At 38.2% G+C, this 22,020-nt stretch overlaps 2 protein-coding genes and 1 long non-coding RNA gene across 5 annotated transcripts in view; 1 reads left to right on the plus strand and 2 right to left on the minus strand.

Moving 5' to 3' along the window:
- LOC133560957 (uncharacterized) overlaps positions 1 to 2,579 on the plus strand; it is a 47,627-nt gene extending 45,048 nt beyond the window's left edge. For both annotated transcript variants that reach the window (XR_009808546.1, XR_009808547.1), the window contains one exon: positions 2,377 to 2,579. This is a non-coding gene — a long non-coding RNA (uncharacterized LOC133560957). The remainder of the gene's footprint in view (positions 1 to 2,376) is intronic.
- Positions 1 to 6,319, minus strand: part of tm7sf3 (transmembrane 7 superfamily member 3) — a 45,673-nt gene extending 39,354 nt beyond the window's left edge. The window contains exon 1 of the mRNA XM_061914025.1: positions 5,757 to 6,319. Coding sequence (XP_061770009.1) covers positions 5,757 to 5,826 — 70 coding nt within the window. The 5' untranslated portion in view covers positions 5,827 to 6,319. The remainder of the gene's footprint in view (positions 1 to 5,756) is intronic.
- A 4,291-nt stretch (positions 6,320 to 10,610) lies between these two features.
- Positions 10,611 to 15,527, minus strand: fgfr1op2 (FGFR1 oncogene partner 2). 2 transcript variants are annotated; one of them, XM_061914027.1, is made up of 6 exons: positions 15,221 to 15,523; positions 12,969 to 13,105; positions 12,764 to 12,881; positions 12,532 to 12,674; positions 11,019 to 11,132; positions 10,611 to 10,954 (listed from the first exon to the last, which is right to left on the minus strand). In XM_061914027.1, the coding sequence occupies exons 1-6, from the start codon at positions 15,243 to 15,245 to the stop codon at positions 10,817 to 10,819; spliced, it is 675 nt and encodes a 224-aa protein (XP_061770011.1). In that variant the 5' UTR covers positions 15,246 to 15,523; the 3' UTR covers positions 10,611 to 10,816. The 2 variants fall into 2 exon arrangements, with proteins under 2 accessions (XP_061770011.1, XP_061770010.1); XM_061914026.1 differs by having other exon boundaries at positions 12,764 to 13,105; positions 15,221 to 15,527.
- Between the last annotated feature and the right edge of the window lie 6,493 nt (positions 15,528 to 22,020).

The raw sequence follows: 22,020 nt of genomic DNA on the forward strand, positions 1-22,020 counted from the left end.
TTGAAGGTAGAAAAGCGTTATACAAGTACAACCCATTTATATATATATACATATATATATATATATATATATATATATATATATATATATACATACACATATAATACATTAACAATATATTTTAACATAAGCTGCAAAGAAAATATAAAAAATTTACTTTAAAAACTGGCAGCTCAGTCATCAGAATATTACAGTAAAATTATTGGGTTTTTTTACAGCATATAAAAAAATAGAATAAATGGAATAGAATGGAGAAACACTACCACTGAGCTGCCAGTTTTAATGTTTTTTTTTTACCGTTACATGTTGTTGTTTTAATGGGGTTTTTAAAGTTTCAGTGTCTTACTGTATATGTAAAAAAACAGTACCAAAGTTGATTTTACGCTAAAAAACTAATTCGGCGGAAATTAACCGTAAAATGCAATGTCAATTTTAAACTCTACAATTTGTTTTGAAATCATAAATAAATCAGATATTTAAGTACAGTATTTATCTTTATTTTAACCAAAATATTTTTGGGATACATGATATTTAGATTGTGATGGTATTGAATTTTAAATATATATGCAATAGCATGCAGTACATGATTGTAATTGTCAAAAGGGAAAGAACAAATATATTTATTAAGAAAAAATTAAGCATTATATTAGCGCATGTTATTTCCAGGCTTTCACGGGCCACATAAAATAATGTGGAGGGCCAGATTTGGCCAACGAGTCTTGAGTTTGACACCTGTGTTGTAAAGGTTCTGACCATGTTCAAATCAGGTTAGACGAGTACGGTTTATATTTTCAAGAACTAGGGACATTTGGAGCTTTAGGGGGTTGACTTTGATTAGCAAACTTTAAAATCAAACTCACCCTTGCCATTTTAAACAAAACAAAGTCCTAGAGGAAATGACTTTGTTACAAAAGCCACGTTCAGAGACAGTTCAGTAAGAATACACAGCTGTAAACGGTAGGTATTATTAGGCCCTGGGCCATGAAACCATACGAATATATATTGCGATAGACACGTGATCCATATTAATAAAAAAACGTTGGATAAATATGTTTTTAGGAGGGGCAAAAAGGAAGTTGTATGGACAAAGGCACACTCTGGTAAGCGAGCAACGCAGGAAGTGATCACTGATCAGTGGGAGTGACACGCTAACAGTTTTTTCCAAAGAGACCAAAGACAGACCAATGTGGTCTGTAAATGAGGCAGGGTGCTCGTCCCCACCAAGATCGCTAATACCACACCACCGCGCTCACCCTTTAGAGCATAGCTGTAACTTCCTGGCACTAAACCTGCAGAAAATAGTTCTTCTCGAGTTTCTCTGTTTGCATTTTCACACTTTGTACTTTTTTGTTTGTGAATTACACGATTCGATCCAAATCTTGGGCGTATGTAACGATTAGATTCAGAATCGATTCTCCATTAAAACCGATTCTCGATTCAAAATGAATACTTTTTTTTAATGACATTGGGTAGCGGTTCTATGGTTAACTACATTCCTGCATAAAGTACACAAACATAGTTTTTTCATATTATTTAAAAGAGAATTGGTTTTGTTTAACAAAATTCTACCCAAACATTTAATAAAGTCAAATACAAATAAGGCAACAAGAGAAGTATCCAACACTTTTCTTTCTAAAGTAAATCTGTACATCAGATTTTCATTTTCCGGAGAGAACGCTCCTGAAGGAATCAATAAAGTACTAACTATCTATCTATCCATCTATCTATCTGTCCTATCTATCCATCTATTTATCTATCTATCTATCTATCTATCTATCTATCTATCTATCTATCAAATAAGATAATCTCCATCATCAATGTGATTTAAATAATTTTAGACAATATTTCTAAAAAATCATTACAAAAAGGAATCCAATCAAAAATAAAACATGGTGACACCCTAATTGTGTTACATTTCACTGAGCATTTCTTACATATTCCATATTTTTTAACCTTCATTTTAAGAGCTTATTGCTAACTGTTCAATTTGGAGCGCCACGCACGGAGGGGTATTCATATAGATATTAAAATTCCCCACTACAATTATATTATCTGCGTGTGTCACTAAATCAGCAACAAACTCTGAAATGTGCTGATTAAGCCCACATAGGGCCCAAGGGGGCGATAGATAACAGGCAAATGGAGAGGTAGCGGTGTGTCAGACCTCATCGTAAACATAGATACTTGTGTAGCAATAATGTGTAAAGTTTTTGCAGTTTGAAACTTACCAATTGCCTGCACCACATGACCTATATGACCTTGCCACGCATCTAAAAAATGTTGTTTAGCTTTAGTGCAGTAGTTTACAGGCAATAATAACATGCCTGCTCAATGAGGGCAATATGTGACGCTTTTCTTTGTGCTTCATTCAAAAAGGAAGAATAAGGTCAAGCAGAAAAGTGAATCCTCCACACCAACTGCTTGATCCTGACTGACTGTTGCGGCTTTGCTGCCTTGATTCTTCTGGTCCAACTTCAAGTGGAGGAATGTGAGTCACAAGAGCTTGTTTGTGCTAGAAACCGTAACGCGACACTAACACCTAATACCGCTTGCTTATTAAATATCATATGTTAACTGGTGTAGTATGTCCAATACCAACTGCACAATACGGCTACCGGTATATAAAATAAATACTGGATTTTCTGGACCATAGGGCGCACCGGATTATAAGGCGCACTGCCGATGAGAGGGTCTAGTCAGGCCTATTTTCATACAAAAAGCGCACCGGATTAAAAGGTGCATTAAAGTAGTAATTTATTTATTTTTCTAAATGTTAAAGACATTCTTGTGGTCTACATCAGTGTTTTTCAACCTTTTCTGAGCCGAGGCACATTTTTGAAGCACACCACTCATTCATATGTCATTTCTTTAATTAAGAAAATTAACGGCAAATAAATGAGCCACTCACTATTATAAAACAGCAACTGTATGTCTCAATTTATTCTAGGCTATGAAGAGGTATTACACACGGAGTTAAATAAATAAATAAATGGGTTGTACTTGTATAGCGCTTTTCTACCTTCAAGGTACTCAAAGCGCTTTGACACTACTTCCACATTTACCCATTCGCACACACATTCACACACTGATGGAGGGAGCTGCCATGCAAGGTGCCAACCAGCACCCATCAGGAGCAAGGGTGAAGTGTCTTGCTCAGGACACAACGGACGTGACAAGGTTGGTTCTAGGTGGGATTTGAACCAGTGACCCTCGGGTTGCGCACGGCCACTCTTCCACTGCGCCACGCCGTCCGTTGAATATTAATAAGTATGTATTCTTTTATTGTAGGCTATTAAGATATACTACATAAACAGTTGAATATTAATAAGTATTATTTTATTGTAGTCTATTAAGATAAGAGATACTACACACAGAGTTGAATATTAATAAGTAGGGATTCTTTTATTTTAAGCTATTAAGAGATAAAACCGTATTTTTCGGACTATAAGTCACAGGTTTTTTCATAGTTTGGCCAGGGGTGCAACTTATATTTAGGAACGACTTATGTGTGAAATTATTAACACATTACTGTAAAATATTGAATTATATTATTTAGCTCATTCACGTAAGAGACTAGACGTATAAGATTTCATGAGATTTAGCGATTAGGAGTGACAGATTGGTTGGTAAACGTATAGCATGCTCTATATGTTATAGTGATTCGAATGACTCTTATCATAATATGTTACGTTAACATACCAGGCACCTTTTCAGTTGGTTATTTATGCGTCATATAACGTGCACTTATTCAGCCTGTTGTTCACTATTCTTTATTTATTTTAAATTGCCTTTAAAATGTTTATTTTTTTTTTCCAAGATGGCGCTGCTGTAGTGGCTGCTGTAGGCAGGAGCTCTGTGCTCTTGTGTCATCCTTTTGTGTTTCCCTCTTGTTTTCATGTGTTATTATATTTTTTTTGCATTTTGGTCCGGGACCTTTTGGGACTGTGTGACAAGGGGTGGCACTTTCGTGACCTCTGTGGTGCTTTTTTTGTGGACTTCTGGATCTGCCTCCCGGGAGCCTTTTGGCCATGGAGACCAGCTGCTGGGTCTCTGCTACACCAAAGTCTGTTTGGAGGGACTGGAAGAGATGCGGATGAGGGGACAGGGCTGCGGAGCTAACAATGAGCGCTGGGACGGAGAGGCTTCGCGGTGTCTTGACTGGGTGAGCAGGTGTCGGACACCTCAGTCACCTTGGACGTATCCTCGCTCATCCATGCGGACTGGACATTGGCCGAGAGTGGAGTCGACTGTCTTGGTTGCTTTGTTGGGTCTGCTTCTGTCTCTGGCCATGCTCCCTCCTCCCCAGCGGACGATGGCGTGGAACACCGCAGAGGCCACCACAGTGGATATGTTTATTTTACTTTTTATTCATAGCTGTATGTAGAAGTGTCTGTTTGTATCTGCTGCTTTAATGTCTTTAATGTCCTCTGTGTTCTTTGATGTTTGATGTTCCCCTCTTACACAAATGTAAGAGGGATGTGTACTATGGCTATGAGTTGTTGTTTTTTTTCCCCTTGGCCTCAGTCTGCACCCCCACTCCAGGGCCTAGGCTAAGACCGATTTTTATTTTATTTTATTTTAATCTTCTATTTTTTTATTTTTGAATATTATTATGTATTATTTTATTGTAGAATATTAAGAGATACTACATAAACAGTTGAATATGAATAAGTATTGATTATTTTATTGCAGGTTATTAAGAGATACCACATAAACAGTTAAATATTAATAAGTATGTAATATTTTATTGTAAGATATTAAGAGACACATGTAGTTGAATATTAATAATTATGTATTATTTTATTGTAAGCTATTACACATGTAGTTGAGTATTAATAAGTACATATTTTATTGTAGGCTATTAAAAGATACTACATAAACAGTTGAATATTAATATGTATCATTTTATTGTAGGCCATTAAGAGATACTACACACAGAGTTGAATATTAATAAGTATGCATTCTTTTATTGTAGGCTATTAAGAGCTACTCCACACGGAGTTGAATATTAATAAGTATGTTTTATTTTATTGTACGCTATTAAAAGATACTCCACACGGAGTTGAATATTAATAAGTATGTTTTATTTTATTGTAAGCTTTTAAGAGATACTACACCAACAGTTAAGTTAAAAGTTAAACTACCAATGACCTCAGAGACATGTCAAAAGTGGTAAAGGAATGGCTAAATCAGGCTAGAATGAAGGTTTTAGAATGGCCTTCCCAAAGTCCCGACTTAAACGTGTGGACAATGCTGAAGAAACAAGTCCATATCATAAAACCAACACATTCAGCTAAACTGCACCAGTTTTGTCAAGAGGAGTGGTCAACAATTCAAGCAGGCTTGTGGATGGCTACCAAAAGTGCTTTATTACAGTGAAACTTGCCAAGGGACATGTAAGCAAATATTAACATTGCTGTATGTATACTTTTGACCCTCACATTTTCAGTAGACCCATCATAAATTCACAAAAGAACTGAACTACATGACTGTTTTTGTGACCAACAAGTATGTGCTCCAATCATTTTATCACACACAAAAAAAAAATTGTAGAAATGATTGGAAAAACAAGACGGACATGACATAATGTTCTTTTCAAGTGTATGTAAACTTTTGACCAGGACTGTACAAATGACATCTACCAAGCTAAAATGAAGTTCAATGTGAATACTTCACGCCGCGGACATTATTCTTTCTAGAACCCACGGACATAAAAATGTATTAAGTTAGACGAATAAAGTATGAAATATACTTACTTTGGTCTTGAGCGCCAAGTGGACTTATAATGGAAGTGAGCATCAACAAGCAGCACAGACAAGGTGACATTTTCCTCCCCGCTGTTCCGACGACAAAAAAAGACAACTTTACACACTAATGGTCATCTCCGTCTCTTGTAACCCCGAAGTATTCTATGTTTCGTTTGAGGAACAAGTCGCCACACACGAAGCAGAAACATGCTTTTCTGAGAGCAGACGCGAACTTGTTGGTGTTTCTGCCGCTGCTCGATGCTCGTGCTCGCGTCTTCTTCTTGCGCGCCGCTGTCCGTGAACGCGCCCTCGACGAGAATGATGAGATCTCGCGATACCTCGTACCTAAGGCGCCCAATTCGAGCTCAATAATCCTACTCGACACGTTTATCAATATGTATCGTAGTTTGAGGTAGCCAACCATGGACATTTTATGGTGATGTGTGATACCACATGTTTACTTTCCAAACCAAGTATTGAGTGAAATTCAGGGTGGTGTCGGCCATAGACATCTTTTAAGTAGACGCAGCATTGGATGCGGTGACACGAGAAATTAGGCCGCCATCTTGAAGTGGTGATGAGGAGCGGGCGAGCAGCCTAAACTGACAGTTGACAGGTACAAAACAAAGATGGTGCTCAGCGTTTTCCTGCTCAAATGAGCAGACTTTTGAAAATAATAATGGAAGGGATTACTTTTCACAAGTAAGATGTACCATTAACGTACTATTGGTTGTATTTTGTGAAAAGAATATTACCACAGGAGTTGATAAGGAGCAAAGATCTGAAATCGTAGCCGCTATCAAACAAGAGTATGACCATGATAGAATTGCTTGTCAATGAAATTATCCATCCATCCATCCATTTTCTACCGCTTATTCCCTTTGGGGTTGCGGGGGGCGCTGGTGCCTATCTCAGCTACAATGGGGCGGAAGGCGGCGTACACCCCGGACAAGTCGCCACCTCATCGCAGGGCCAACACAGATAGACAGACCACATTCACACACTAGGGCCAATTTTTTTTTTTTTTTTTGGTGTTGCCAATCAACCCATTCCCAGGTGCTGTCTTTGGAAGTGGGAGGAAGCTGGAGTACCCAGAGGGAACCCACAAATTGACGGGGAGGACATGCAAACTCCACACAGAAAGATGCTGAGCCCGGGATTGTACCCAGGACTACTCAGGACCTTCGTATTGTGAGGCAGACGCACTAACCCCTCTGCCACCGTGAAGCCGATGAAATTATCCATCCATCCATCTTCTTCAGCTTATCCGAGGTCGGGTTGCGGGGGCAGCAGCCTAAGCAGGGAAGCCCAGACTTCCCGCTCCCCAGCCACTTCGTCCAGCTCTTCCCGGGGGATCCCGAGATGTTCCCAAGCCAGCCGGGAGACATAGTCTTCCCAACGTGTCCTGGGTATTCCCTGTGGCCTCCTACCGGTTGGACGTGCCCTAAACACCTCCCCAGGGAGGCGTTCGGGTGGCATCCTGACCAGATGCCCGAACCACCTCATCTGGCTCCTCTCGATGTGGAGGAGCAGCGGCTTTACTTTGAGCTCCTCACGGATGATAGAGCTTCTCACCATATCTCTAAGGTAGAGCCCCGCCACCCAGCGGAGGAAACTCATTACGGGCGCTAGTACCCGTGATCTTGTCCTTTCGGTCATGACCCAAAGCTCATGACCATAGGTGAGGATGGGAACGTAGATCGACCGCTAAATTGAGAACTTTGCCTTCCGGCTCAGCTTCTTTACCACAACGGATCGATACAACGTCCGCATGACTGAAGACGCCGCACCAGTCCGCCTGTCGATCTCACGATCTACTCTTCCCTCACTCGTGAACGAGACTCTTAGGTACTTGAACTCTTCCACTTCGGGCAGGGTCTCCTCCCCAACCCGGAGGTGGCACTCCACCCTTTTCCGGGCGAGAACCATGGACTCCGACTTGGAGGTGCTGATTCTCATTCCAGTCTGCGAACCGATCCAGTGAGAGCTGAAGATCCTGGCCAGATGTAGCCATCAGGACCACATCATCTGCAAAAAGCAGAGACCTGATCCCGCAGCCACCAAACCGGAACCCCTCAACGCCTAGAAAGTCTGTCCATAAAAGTTATGAACAGAATCAGTGACAAAGGGCAGCCTTGGCGGAGTCCAACCCTCACTGGAAACGTGTCCGACTTACTGCCGGCAATGCGGACCAAGCTCTGACACTGATCGTACAGGGAGCGAACAGCCACAATCAGACAGTTCGATACCCCATACTCTCTGAGCACTCCCCACAGGACTTCACAGGGGACACGGTCCGATGCCTTCTCCAAGTCCACAAAGCACATGTAGACCTTTTGGGCAAACTCCCATGCACCAGCCGCCACTGATTATGATGCATTCTCATTTTAGGCAAAGTATAAGACAATACTTTCTTAACAGTATACTCGTAACCAGGAATAAGTCTTCAAGTAACAATATTCAAAGACTAACATTGTTGGAAAAAACAGAATTGGGTTTTATTCTGAATCCAGTGAAACAGATTGGTGGTTTTAGCTGATATAAAGACTTTCAGGTGTTTATATATGTTAATGTTTAAGCACTTGGCAGACACAATCAGTGGTGGCTGGTGATTTTTTTTTTAAGTGGGGCTGAAAGTTTGTAAACCAAACCCTTGTAGGGGGGGTCATCCTCCTCCAGAAGATTTCTTTGTGATTTCCACATACACATAAAGCATTCTACTGCATTCTGACAATATAATGAAGACAAAATAGATCATAGGTTTGCAGAGAACTATATAGAATAATAATGTGTAGCCACTGTCCATCTGAATATACCCCCCCAACACGCACACAAACACACACAATCTGGACTGTGATCCTAAGTTTTACCCCTGTTGGGTTTTACAATCTTTATCTTCATCATTTATTTCAACTTTGTTATTCAAGCATGAAATTGTTTTAATTTAATTAATTTCATTGACAAGCAATACTATTATGGTCATACTCGTTTGCTTGCAGCTACAATTTCAGTACTATTGAAGTCTTTGCTCCTTCTCAACTCTGTGGTAATATTATTTTCACAAAATACAACCAATATTAAGTTAATATTACATCTTACCTGTGATAAGTAATCCCCCGATTCCTATTTTCAACAGTCTGCTCATTTGAACAAGAAAAAGCTGAACACCTGTGCGGCATCTCTGTTTTCTACCTGTCAACTGTCAAGTTTAGGCTGCTCGCCGGCTCCTCATCACCACTTCAGTATGGCGGCCGAATTTCTCGCGTCATAGCAGCCAATGCTGCGTCTACATATAAGATGCCTATGTCAACAATCGTACTCGAGAGTTTATCAATACATGTCGTAGTTTGAGGTAGACAACGCCCACACTAAACAATCAAATTAATGGAAGTGACATACAAAGGTCATTAAAAAAAAATCAGGCCTTTTACATTTCGCACTTTTGATTGACACATTTAAAGTAACTATCAATGTGCTATATTAAAAACTGCATTATCATTTTGGCCTATCAAAAATCACAAATTCATTAAGGAATCTGGGGCACACGGTGCCACCAACAGACTTTGAAATATCTGAAACTATAAATGCCGCAATTTTACCACAATATTGTGGACATCCTGAACAGCGCAGGTTTTTGACCATGAATTGCAATTGGAACTGATCACAACACAATATTTTATAAATGACCCAATCCAAACAACCACAAATAAACCAACACATGAAGTCACCATACATTGTCACACATAACAACCTGCTCACTGAACTTTGCGGATATTATAAAAAAAAAATGTCACAAGCACAACACATATAATTAAAACTACGTTTGGCACATTTTAGCTGCTTGATATTTCTGATTGATTACAAAACTTTAAGGAGGTCGTCACGGACGTAAACAAGGTAGGAGTCCAACTTCCACATACTCTCAATATCCAATTTTATATATATGTGTATATATATATATATATATATATATATATATATATATATATATATATATATATATATATATATATATATATATATATATATACACATTAGTACAGGCCAAAAGTTTGAAAAAACTTCTCATTCTGCGCGTTTTCTTTTTTTCATGACTATTTACATTGTAGATTGGCACTGAGGGCATCAAAACTATGCAACCTGTGAAGCGAAAACCATTTCAGGTAACTACCTCTTGAAGCTCATGGAGAGAATGCCAAGAGTGTGCAAAGCAGTAATCAGAGCAAAGGGTGGCTATTTTGAAGAAACTAGAATATAAAATGTGTCTTTAGTTATTTCACCTTTTTTTGTTAAGTACATAACTCCACATGTGTTCATTCATAGTTTTTATGTGACAATCTACAATGTAAATAGTCATGAACATAAAGAAAACGCAACATTTGTGGCCTGTACTGTATATATATATATATATATATATGTGAGTTTTCCTTGCCCTTATGTGGGCCTACCGAGGATGTCGTAGTGGTTTGTGCAGCCCTTTGAGACACTAGCGATTTAGGGCTATATAAGTAAACATTGATTGATATATATATAAAGTTACTTTACATGGACTTTTGGTCCCTGGCTTATTTTTTTTAGCTCAATGTAATAACCCCCAAGTCAAAAAAATTGGACACCCGCGCTGTAACGCATGACAGTGCTCACTCCAAAGTATATATTAGATTAAATTGACAGAATAAAAAAAAAAAAGACTACTTAAAGAGCTGGCTTGAATAATAACGCAAAGCTGGAAAAAGGTGCCTGCTATTACATTTATAATATTTTGCCATTGTACAACATTTGTGCTTATTACCACAGATTATTTGTCTCAAATTGTATGTTTTTTTGGGGGAAAATGTGTATTTAAGAGCATAAAATAAAACATTTAATATTTATACGATTTATTCTATCGCACACTTTCCTTCAGCACAATCACACGTTCAAGTTTTCATAAGTGCCATAGGCTGTGTTTAAACACACAAACCTCTAAGTACCAAAAATAGAGAAAGTGATAGTTCAAATGCAGGAAGGTGATACAGTAAATGCACCGGCAGTCAAGTCGTGGAAGGGTGGGTCGGTCACCTCCACTATTAACTCTGCTGTAAGCTGACATCAGTGTTGGTCAGTGGTGGCGACAGCGAAGTGCTTTCTGACGAGTCTTCGCTTTTGAGGATGAGGAATGCTTCACGACTGATGCCAAGCAGCTCTCTCAGTCCTTTGTTCTCCAGCTTCAACACATTACAATGTGTGTGTTAAGATCAGCCATTAGTGTTTGTGGTGGTTTGCTTTCACCTCTAGCTGCTGAATCCTCTCTTCGTCTTCACACGTCCGCCCCTCGTCCACCTCTATGGCTTTCCTCATCACAGAAGCCATCTCGTTGATCTTGTCTATGTGCGCTTGCATTTCCTGGAACAAACAAAAGGAGGATTTCAGGTCCAATTATCGTCCAAAACATGACAGAAAAAGAGGCCATATTATGATTTTTTTCTACATTTGAAACACTTCCTTGTGGTCTACATAACATGTAATTAGGGTTGTACCAATACCAAACCGGTACCAAAATGTACTTCGATACTTATCTAATTAAAACAATTGCATTATTGGCTTTATTTTAACAAAAAATCTTAGGGGACATTAAACATATGTTTATTATTGTAATTTAGAATACAATACAAACAATAGAAAGTACTTTATTGATACCTGGGGGAAATTCAGCACCACAGTTCGCTCACAATAAACCACACCTGGACAAATTAAGGCCCGGTGGCCACATGCGGCCCATTGAGCTTTTCAATCTGGCCCGCCTGACATCCCTAAATTACATTTTTTTGGTCTTTACGATGGAAACTGTAGCTGCCATTATGATGTGCAGTCTTGTTTTCTAATGACCGTAAGTCTTGAACTATACCTTGTATTTCAATGGTTGGAATCTACGCTTATGTATAATATACCAGTTACTATGGTAATCTAATTAGTTACTATGGTAAAGTAAGTCACAGCAGCTCAGACAAGGCACCAAGCAGTGTGGGCAGGAAGCGTTTCCACAGACGAAGAAGGAGATTTTCACAACAAAGTTAAGTTAAAGTACCGATGATTGTCACACACACTAGGTGTGGTGAAATTTGTCCTCTGCATTTGACCCATTCCCTTGATCACCCCCTGGGAAGTGAGGGGAGCAGTGGGCAGCAGCGGTGCCGTGCCTGGAAATCATTTATGGTGATTTAACCCCCAATTCCAACCCATGATTCTGAGTGCCAAGCAGGATGGCAATGGGTCCCATTTTCTTATAGTCTTTGGTATGACTCGGCCGGAGTTTGAACTCCCAACCTACCGATCTCAGGGCGGACACTCTAACCACTAAGTAGGTAGCTTAGTCATATAGAGAACAGAATAGAATAGAATATAAAGTACTTTATTGATCCCTGAGGGAAATTCAGCAAATAGATTGTAGGTAAGTTTATTTGGTACCCTTCACGTTCATTTTTCACTGTTTGTTGCATTTTCACTGTTTGTAAAAAAAACTGATTTTTTTTTCATGTGTGACTCTCGGTAGAAAAGGTGTGTACTACTGCTGGACGCTCCAGTTGGCGACACGGTGCCAAACTTTGCATAATGAGGAGAAATCCGCTGACGTCACTTTGGCAAAATACGTCAAGTCTCAAATTCTAAACGGCTTGTTTGGAGCAAGATTATTTTATAAATATCTCCGCCTTCCTCCGTGATTTGATTTCACATTCTCGGGACTTGTGGAGGTCCCAAACACACAACAACAGGTACAGTTAGTTCAGAAAAGTCGGACACTCACCGTTGTGTGCTTCTCCTTCAGCTGGCTCACAATGGCAGGGTCGTCCTTCTTTCTGGCCATGAGCAGCCTGAACACCTGCTCCCGATATTTGGTCATGATGAGCGCCAACGCAGACTGGTGCTCCTCCAACGACGTCCGTAGCTCTGCATAAAACGTGAGCATTGATAATCTCTTTCAGCAGTTTGAAAACAGAACGAGATGAAACGGGTTGACGTGTTCCGTCCACGCCAACCTTTATTTTCCAGCTGGAGGTCTCGGATTTGACGGTTCTCCTGCTGGATGCCCAGGATCAGACTGGATCGAGGACGATGACGTGCAACCTGGTTGAGTGTGTCAATCTCCACCTGGTACTGGGATACAACAAATACATAGACAGTCACTAAGACCCTGATACTTTTAACATACGAGTCATTTACGTGTTGGCCTGAGCGCCCTACCTGCTTCATTGCATCCACCCGCTTGTTGAGATAGGTTGTCTGCTCAATTAATAGTTCTGCAGCGTTGTCATGGTTACGGAGCCTTTCCACCAACGATTTGGCATCGGCCAGGACTTTCTCCAAAGTGCAGTTCATGTCTGTGGAAATTACACACATCGGTGGGAACTAATATTTTACTTTTCCCACAAACAATGCCTGCTAGTCTTTAAAACCTACAACACCAAATGTATCATAAGTGATACATACGTTTTTGAGCACTCTACGTCATCGGCGATAAGTTTTTTCCTAAAACGCCTGACGTATCAGATCAGATACATGCATTCAACATATAATCCTGAGGGCAATAATTGACTTTTTAGACGGCTGTCCAGTGAGATTGCCACAAAGAACAAGAAAAAATATATTTTTAAGAGTAATTTAGCCAAATGTGAAAGTATAAGGCAAGAAATATTTTTTTTTACTGACACATAAAGTGAAATTACTTAATATTTCATTATATATTTTATAGTAATACCGTGTTGAAAATGTGTGTATCAAACCTGTAATGTAACTCTAAATTAGTCAATTGGTATTTTATTACATTTAATACATTATAAATAGCATGGATAAGATGTGTCAAATAAATGTGGGGCAGTATAGCTCGGTTGAATCAAATTTAAATCTTATTTCAAAGTCTTTTGAATTTCTTTTAAAATTTTTGTTCAGGAAAATCTAAAAGAAATAATGATTTGTCTTTGTTAGAAATATAGCTTGGTCCAATTTGTTATATATTGTAACAAAGTGCAGATTGGATTTTAACCTATTTAAAACATGTCATCAAAATTCTAAAATTAATCTAAATCAGGAAAAATGAATAATGATGTTCCATAAATATATTTAATTTTTTCAAAAAGATTTGAATTAGCTAGTTTTTCTCTTCTTCTTTTTTCGGTTGAATTTTTAATTTTAAAGAGTTGAAATTGAAGATTTACCATGTTTCAAAATTTAATTTTCATTTTTTCCTGTTTTCTCCTTTTTTGAACCGTTCAATTAAGTGTTTTTTTCATCATTTATTCTCTACAAAAAACCTTCCCTAAAAGAAAAAAAAATGTATGACAGAATGACGGACAGAAATACCCATTTTATATGTATATATATATATATATATATATATATATATATATATATATAGATTTATTTATTAAAGGTAACTTGAGCAAATTGGCTATTTCTGGCAATATATTTAAGTGTGTATTAAACTGGTAGCCCTTTGCATTAATCAGTACCCAAAGAGTAGCTCTTGGTTTCAAAAAGGTTGGTGACCCCTGCTTTAGACCCTCACATTTTCAGTAGACCCATAATAAATTCACAAAAGAACCAAACTTCATACATTTTTTGGGGGGGTTACCAACAAGGAAGTGCTTCAATCGCTCTATCACAAAAAATAAGAGTTGTAGAAATGATTGGAAACTCAAGTCAGCCATGACATTACGTTATTTACAAGTGTATGTACACTTTTCCAAAGACATGCACCTGGGGATAGGTTGATTGGCAACACTAAATTGACCCTAGTGTGTGAATGTGAGTGTGAATGTTGTCTGTTTATCTGTGTTAGCCCTGCAATGAGGTAGCGAATTGTCCAGGGTGTACACCGTCTTCTGCCCGATAGTAGCTGAGATAGGCACCAGCGCCCCCCGCGAACCCAAAGGGAATAAGCAGTAGAAAATGGATGGATGTAGACTATTGACCGTGACGGTATGTCCATCCATCCATCCATTTCCTACCGCTTGTCCCTTTTATTGTATGCATGGTCGAATTGACACCATAGCCTTCCGTCAAAACAAAACATGTCTGCCATGGACTAATGTATCCTGCTTGATATCTCAAAACAGACACGTTGATATCAAGTTATAAAAAGGCTTCGCTTATTCGGTAGTAAAATAAAAACACACTTAGCATGTTGCTATCCCCAGCATGTTGCTATCCCTTCTAATTGCACTGCCAAATCTGCTTTAAGCCATCCATTTTAAATACGCGTGTTTATAAACGCTATGATAGGAAGTTTAGGTAAATTTAACGACGGAGATAAACAGAGTGATATTAATTTATCTACTCGGAAGAGCAAATGCTAACATGCTAGGCTAGCAAGCAAACGAAGTTAGGCTACACTAATTCACCAAACCTTGATTATAAACGGCACATTGTGTCGGGTAGATTATAACACTGCTGTTATATTCGAGGTGGAATAATAAAATAAAAAAAGTATGAATTACCTGGAGAACTTAAAATGCAAGACATTAGGATTTAGCTTGCTCGTTACTTCCTGTTGATGTTGCGAAGCTAACATTAGCTGCAGGCTAGCAGACATCAATGAGTAACTCAAGGCGGCTCCTTATTTCACGACCGGTCGCCTTGGAAACACAATCAAATATGGGCGGCACGGTTTTCAGACTTTGTTGGCCCTTAATAAACAAGTATCAAATTATTAACGAAGACTATAAATGATAAGGTTATATCTAACTGCAACATCTTCAAAATAAAATCAAACTGATCACATCTCGCGGAATCTCGCGTGATTACAAACAAGGACGAAGGGGGATGACGTAATGCAGTATTTGATTGTGGCAGTTTGTTTACGTATGAAACAATGTATGAAAAGTAGGGGCGTGGGAAAAATCGATTCGAATACTAATCGCGATTCTCACGATATGTGCGATTCAGAATCGATTTTTTTATTTTATTTTAATTTTTTTAATCAATCCAACAAAACAATACACAGCAATACCACAACAATCCAATCCAATTCCAAAACCAAACCTGACCCAGCAACACTCAGAACTGCAATAAACAGAGCAATGGAGAGAAGACACAAACACGACACAGAACAAACAACAGCGTTTTGTTCGGGAGAGAACACACAGAGGATAATACAAATAATAACAGAAGAAATGAACAAATTAAAAAAATGGTTTGACAAAAACAGACTATCATTGAATGTCAGTAAAAGTAAAATAATGCTATTTGGTAACAGTAGAAAAGAAAGTCAAACACAATTACAAATAGACGGAATAGAAATTGAAAGAGTAAATGAAACCAAATTTCTAGGTATAACGATTGATGATAAATTAAACTGGAAATCTCATGTAAAAAATATCCAACATAAAGTAGCAAGAAATACGTCAATAATGAATAAAGCCAAATATGTTCTAGACCAAAAATCACTTTATATTCTCTACTGCTCAATAGTGTTACTATATCTGAGTTACTGTGTAGAAATATGGGGGAATAATTACAAAAGTACACTTCATTCACTAACAGTGTTACAAAAAAGATCAGTTAGAATAATACATAATGTTGGATATAGAGAACATACAAACCCTTTATTTATTGAATCAAAGATACTGAAATTCCACGACATAGTGAAATTGCAAACAGCTAAAATTATACACAAAGCAAACTATAACATGCTTCCCAAGAATATACAACAATTCCTCTTGACAAAAGAAGAGAAATATAATCTTAGAGAAAAATGTAATTTAAAACATGTGTACGCACGTACAACACTTAAGACCTTTAGTGTATCAGTGTGTGGAATTAAATTATGGAATGGATTAAGCAAAGCAACCAAACAATGTACTAATATCATCCACCTTAAGAAACTCTTCAAACTGGAAGTGTTTACAAAGTACAAAAAAGAAGAACCATGATAAACATTCTGATATTATTCACCCATTCATTCCAAACATAATCTTACTTATCGTATGGGATAAAACTTACTTCACCAATTATTTATTTTTATTGTGATTACTTTTTACTTATGGACTATATATTGTGAATATATTGAGAACAGGAAGTGAACAAAATACAGATATTACTAAGTGCATAATGGAAGCAGCCGAGCAGAACATACCAAGGAGTAATATAGGGAGAAGAAGGAAGATAGTGCCGTGGTGGCCACAAGAGTGCACAGATGCAATACAAGAACGGAATAGAGCATTTAGAATATTGAGAAGAACTCATAATTCCCAAGATATGATGCAATATAAAAGGCACCAAGCTAGACTAAGGTATGTTATTAAAAAAACAAGAAAACACTATTGGAGAAATTTTTGTGAAACACTAAATAGAACTATTCCTTTAGGCCAAGTGTGGGGAATGATCAAGAGAATGTCAGGGGTCAGAAAAGAAGATAAAAATCCTGTGATGAAAGATGGAACACGGTGTGTGGTAGAAAATAAAGAAAAAGCAGAACTTTTAGCAAAAACCTTTGTTAAAGTGCACAGTAATGATAATTTCAGAAATGTAGAAAAACTAAAGAGAGAAGAAAATATTAGTTTAAATATTGGGCAAATGAAGGAAGACAGCGATAATAGCTTTACCAACACTATTTTGACTTTTTCCTTGGATGAAATGGTTCGAATTTTAAAAAAGGTTAAAAATATGACGCCAGGGAAAGACCTGGTGAGTTATCAAATGATCAAAAACTTAGGTAGCATCGGGAAAGAAGTGGTCTTGAAATTATATAATAGGATATATGAAGAAGGAAAATTACTAGCTGAGTGGAAAACAGCTGTAATAATTCCAATATGCAAGCCAGGGAAAGACCCGGAAGAGGCAGGAAATTATAGGCCGATAGCATTGACCTCAAATTTGGGCAAAGTAATGGAAAAAATGATTCATGAAAGACTAATATATTATTTAGAATCAAAATAAATAATAAAAAACTACCAAAGTGTTTTTTGCAAAGCAGTGCAGCTAGAAGAGGAAATTAGGAAGGGACAAATAAATAAAGAAAGTATAATTGCGGTATTTTTTGACATAGAGAAAGCATATATGTTGTGGAAACGGGTTGCTGATGAAATGAAATAAGATTGGGATTAGAGGAAGAATGTACAGATGGACAAAAGACTTCTTAACAAGTAGAACATTATTAGTAAAAATAGAGAATGAATATAGCGGAGAATATGAAGTGGAAAATGGGACCCCGCAAGGGAGTATAATAAGTCCAGTACTATTTTCCATCATGATAAATGAAGTTTTTAGTGAAGTGGGAGGGTTCAGTGGAGGTGGGATTGTTTGCTGGTGATGGAGTGACGTGGAAGAGAGGTAGAAATACAAATCATATAGAAAAGAAGATTCAAAAAGCGGTAAATAATGTTCAAGACTTGGGAACGGCTTGGGGTTTAAGATTCTCTGTTGGAAAGACAAAAGTCATACATTTTACAAAGAGGAAAGTACAAAACAAGCTCCAAATAAAACTCTATGGAGAAAATATAGAAGAGGTTCAAGTATTTAAATATTGAGGAATAAGGTTTGATAAAAATACTAACTGGTCAACCCACATCAGCAAAATAGTGGAGAAAAGTAAAAAGGTGTTAAATATAATGAGGGCTTTGAGGGGTAAAGATTGGGGGGCTGATAGGTTGACATTGAAAACAATATATATCACTTTAATTCCATCTGTTATTGATTACGGATGTATTATTTATCAATCTGCTTCAAAAACACTACTTGGGAAAATAGACCGGATTCAGTCACAGGCTTTAAGGTTATGTTGTGGAGCTACTAAATCAACCCCAGTTGCAGCATTACAAATAGAAATAAACAAAAAACATTTGGACATGAGGGGAGATCAACTCTCAGCAGTTTATTGGGCAAACTTATAAGGATCCAAGCAAGGACATCCAACCCGTCAAGTGCTAATAAACTGCCAAGAAAAAGAGAAGAAAAAAATTAATAGTTTTGGGTGGGTAATAGGAGACATATCTAACAAAGCTCAAATTGACAATATTAAAGTTAGCCCTACAGTACCAATTCCTGCAATACCACCGTGGATGTATGACAACCCAAAGGTGAACATGCAATTATTAAAGAATAGAAAATAAATAGTTACCAGATAGAACAATGGATTGAGGAAATGTTTTTTGACAACATCATGATATATACAGATGCATCAAAAATTATAAATAGTAAGGTAGGGGCTGCTGCAGTTATCCCGCAAGGAAACATGGTGTTAAATAAAAGAATCAGTGATAAACTATCTGTTTTTACGGGGGAATTGGTAGCAATTTAAATGGCAGTTAACTGGATAGAGGAAAACAAAGCAAGGAAAGTAGTCGTGTGCATAAAAAACATAGCATCAGAAACAAGATAAGATATAGATTATGACAGGGGTGTCAAACTCTGGCCCGTGGGCTAAATTTGGCCCGCCATGTAATTTCATTTGGCCCTGGAGGCAATATCAAATTAACATTAGAGCTGGCCCGCCAGTATTATAACACCGCATTCACCGCTAATACTCATACTTACCAACCCTCCCGATTTTCCCGGGAGACTCCCAAAGTTCAGTGCCCCTCCCGAAAATCTCCCTGGGCAACCATTCTCGTGAATATCTCCCAATTTCCACCCGGGCAACAATATTGGGGGCCGTGCCTTAAAGGCAATGCCTTTAATGTTCTCTACAACCTGTCGTCACGTCCGCTTATCCTCCATACAAACAGCGTGCCGGTCAAGCCTCATGATATAAGCAGTTTGTACACACTCATAAGTGAATGCAATGCATACTTAGTCAACAGCTATACAGGTCACACTGAGGGTGGCCGTATAAAGACCTTTAACACTGTTACAAATATGCACCACACTGTGAACCCACACCAAACAAGAATGACAAACACAACAGAACAAATACCCAGAACCCCTTGCAGCACTAACTACACGCTACCACCTAAAACAGGGGTCGGGAACCTTTTTGCCTGAGAGAACCAAGAAAGCCAAATATTTCAAAATGTATTTCCGTGAGACCCATATAATATTTTTTTAACACTGAATACCGTATTTCCTTGAATTGCCGCCAGGTATATATTAGGCGCCTGCCTAGAATTACTGCCGGGTCCAACTCGTTTCGCAAAATAATTAGCGCATGCTTAGCATTACCACCGGCTCAGGATTAACGCCGGGTCAAACGCGTTTGGCAAAATAATTAGCATATGCCTAGAATTTACGCCGGGTCAAACTCGTCACATCACGAGTGACACTTCACCTGTCATCATTTTCAAAATGGAGGAGGCTGATTTCAATCATTTGAAATCGCATAAAGGGAAGAAAATTAAGAGCTATTCAGTAAGATTTAAAGTCCAAGCTATTGAATATGCTCAAAAGAACAGTAAGCAGCTATGTTTTATTAATATACCGTAGCTGCGTGTGTCAAATATGCCGCCTCCTGGTGGTAGAGGGCGCTAGTGATCCTTCTTGCGACTATCCGGCTGCAGAAGAAGCGACAACAAGCAGCAAGAGTGAGCAGCGATTGTTTATTTTTTCCTCTTGCTTGCACTTTCAACATGGAGGATTACATATCTAAAATAAAGCAGTTTTCCAAACTGAACTTACAATCGAAGCAGGAGGTAATAAAGGAAGATCTTCAGCGAGACAGAGATACTTTTAAAACTGAAGAAAGATAAGGAATACTTCTGTAAACGAGTTATCGATGCTTTTGATCAGAAGGAGCTGCGCATAGACTTCATTTATAAGTAAAGGTAAGACCATACATTTTTTTTTAATTAAATGTGCTTTACATCACACTCAAATTTATAAGCGCAGGCCTAAATTTACCGCATGCCTTTGGTAAGCGCCGGACTGAGAAGAGGTTTTAAAACAATTAGCGCATGCTTGTCTTTACTGCATGCCTTTGGTAAACACAGGAGTGAGAAAAGGTTTTAAATTAATTAGCGCCCCGACGGCAATTCAAGGAAATACGGTACAACTAAAAGCGTGCATTTTTAAGTAAGACCAACATTTTTAGAGTAAAATAAGTATTTTATTCTTTTGAATAACATTGTTATTCTACAGTTAACCAATGATAAATATAATACTTCTTACCATTAATGCGACATCTTGGACAAGTGCGATAGAAAACGGATGGTTGGATTAAAATGCATGAGAATGTTTTATAATTTGAACGTTTTTTTTAACACTGTGATTACCAGCGGAATTATCAATTACTTATCGTGTTAAGCAACGTCAGCTAAGATTTATCTGAGAGCCAGATGCAGTCACTCTAGAGGCATAGGTTCCCTACCCCTGACCTAAAAGGTTCATTTGTTCAACCTTGGCCCGCGGCTTTGTTCAGTTTTAAATTTTGGCCCTCTCTGTATTTGAGTTTGACACCCCTGTTTTATGACACTGTTCAGGCATTCTACAGGATAAATAAAGCGGAAGGTGTGGTAACATTTCTCTGGGTTACTGCTCATGTAGGATATGTGGGGAATGAGTTAGCTGATAGATATGCAAAACAAGCAACCACTAAAACAGAAGTAAACATGGAAATTAAGCACAGTAAAGAAGAAGTGAAGAGCATAATTAAGATAGAACACAATAAACAAAAGGCAGGATAATTGGAATAAGGAAACAAAAGGTAGAGAGTATTACAAAGTCCAGAGGAGAGTAGGTGTAATGAGAGGAGGGGGTAGAAATAGGAAGGAAGAAGACATTATTACTAGAATGAGATTAGGACATACACGTCTAAATAGTTCACTAAAATTGATAGGAAAACATACTACAGGGCTGTGTGATTTTTGCCATCAGATAAAAAATGTTGACCATGTTTTAATACAATGTAGGAAATACAATAGAGAAAGAGAAATACTGGAAAGTAAGTTAGCGAAATAAAATATTAGGTTAGAAGTGGGAGATATATCAGGATTGCATTCAGAAAACAGGATATAAAGCAATATACACATATTTAAAAAACACTGGGTTGAATAAAATAATATAGTATGGGTGTCAAACTCTGGCCCGCGGGCCAAATTTGGCCTGCCGTACAATTTCATTTGGCCCTTGAGGCAATATCAGATTAACATTGGAGCTGGCCCGCCGGTACTATAAAGGCACTGCCTGTAGCGTCGTCTACAATATGTTGTCACGTCCGCTTTTACTCCATACAAACAGCGTGCCGGCCAAGTCACATGATATATGCGACTTGTACACACACTTAAGTGAATGCCACGCATACTTGCTCAACAGCCATACAGCTCAGACTGAGGGTGGCCGTATAAACAACTTTAACACTGTTACAAAT

The sequence above is a fragment of the Nerophis ophidion genome, linkage group LG10, assembly GCF_033978795.1.
Source record: "Nerophis ophidion isolate RoL-2023_Sa linkage group LG10, RoL_Noph_v1.0, whole genome shotgun sequence".
NCBI lineage: Eukaryota > Metazoa > Chordata > Actinopteri > Syngnathiformes > Syngnathidae > Nerophis > Nerophis ophidion.

What these genes read in the sequence shown, in the direction of transcription:
- fgfr1op2 (XM_061914026.1), bottom strand. Translation starts at nt 15,245, where the DNA reads ATGTCTTGCATTTTAAGTTCTCCAG. An exon ending in TTGCATTTTAAGTTCTCCAG is followed by an intron (nt 13,106 to 15,220) that starts GTAATTCATACT and finishes TAATTTCCACAG; the next exon opens with ACATGAACTGCACTTTGGAG. An exon ending in TGAAGGAGAAGCACACAACG is followed by an intron (nt 11,133 to 12,531) that starts GTGAGTGTCCGA and finishes TGTTTGTTCCAG; the next exon opens with GAAATGCAAGCGCACATAGA.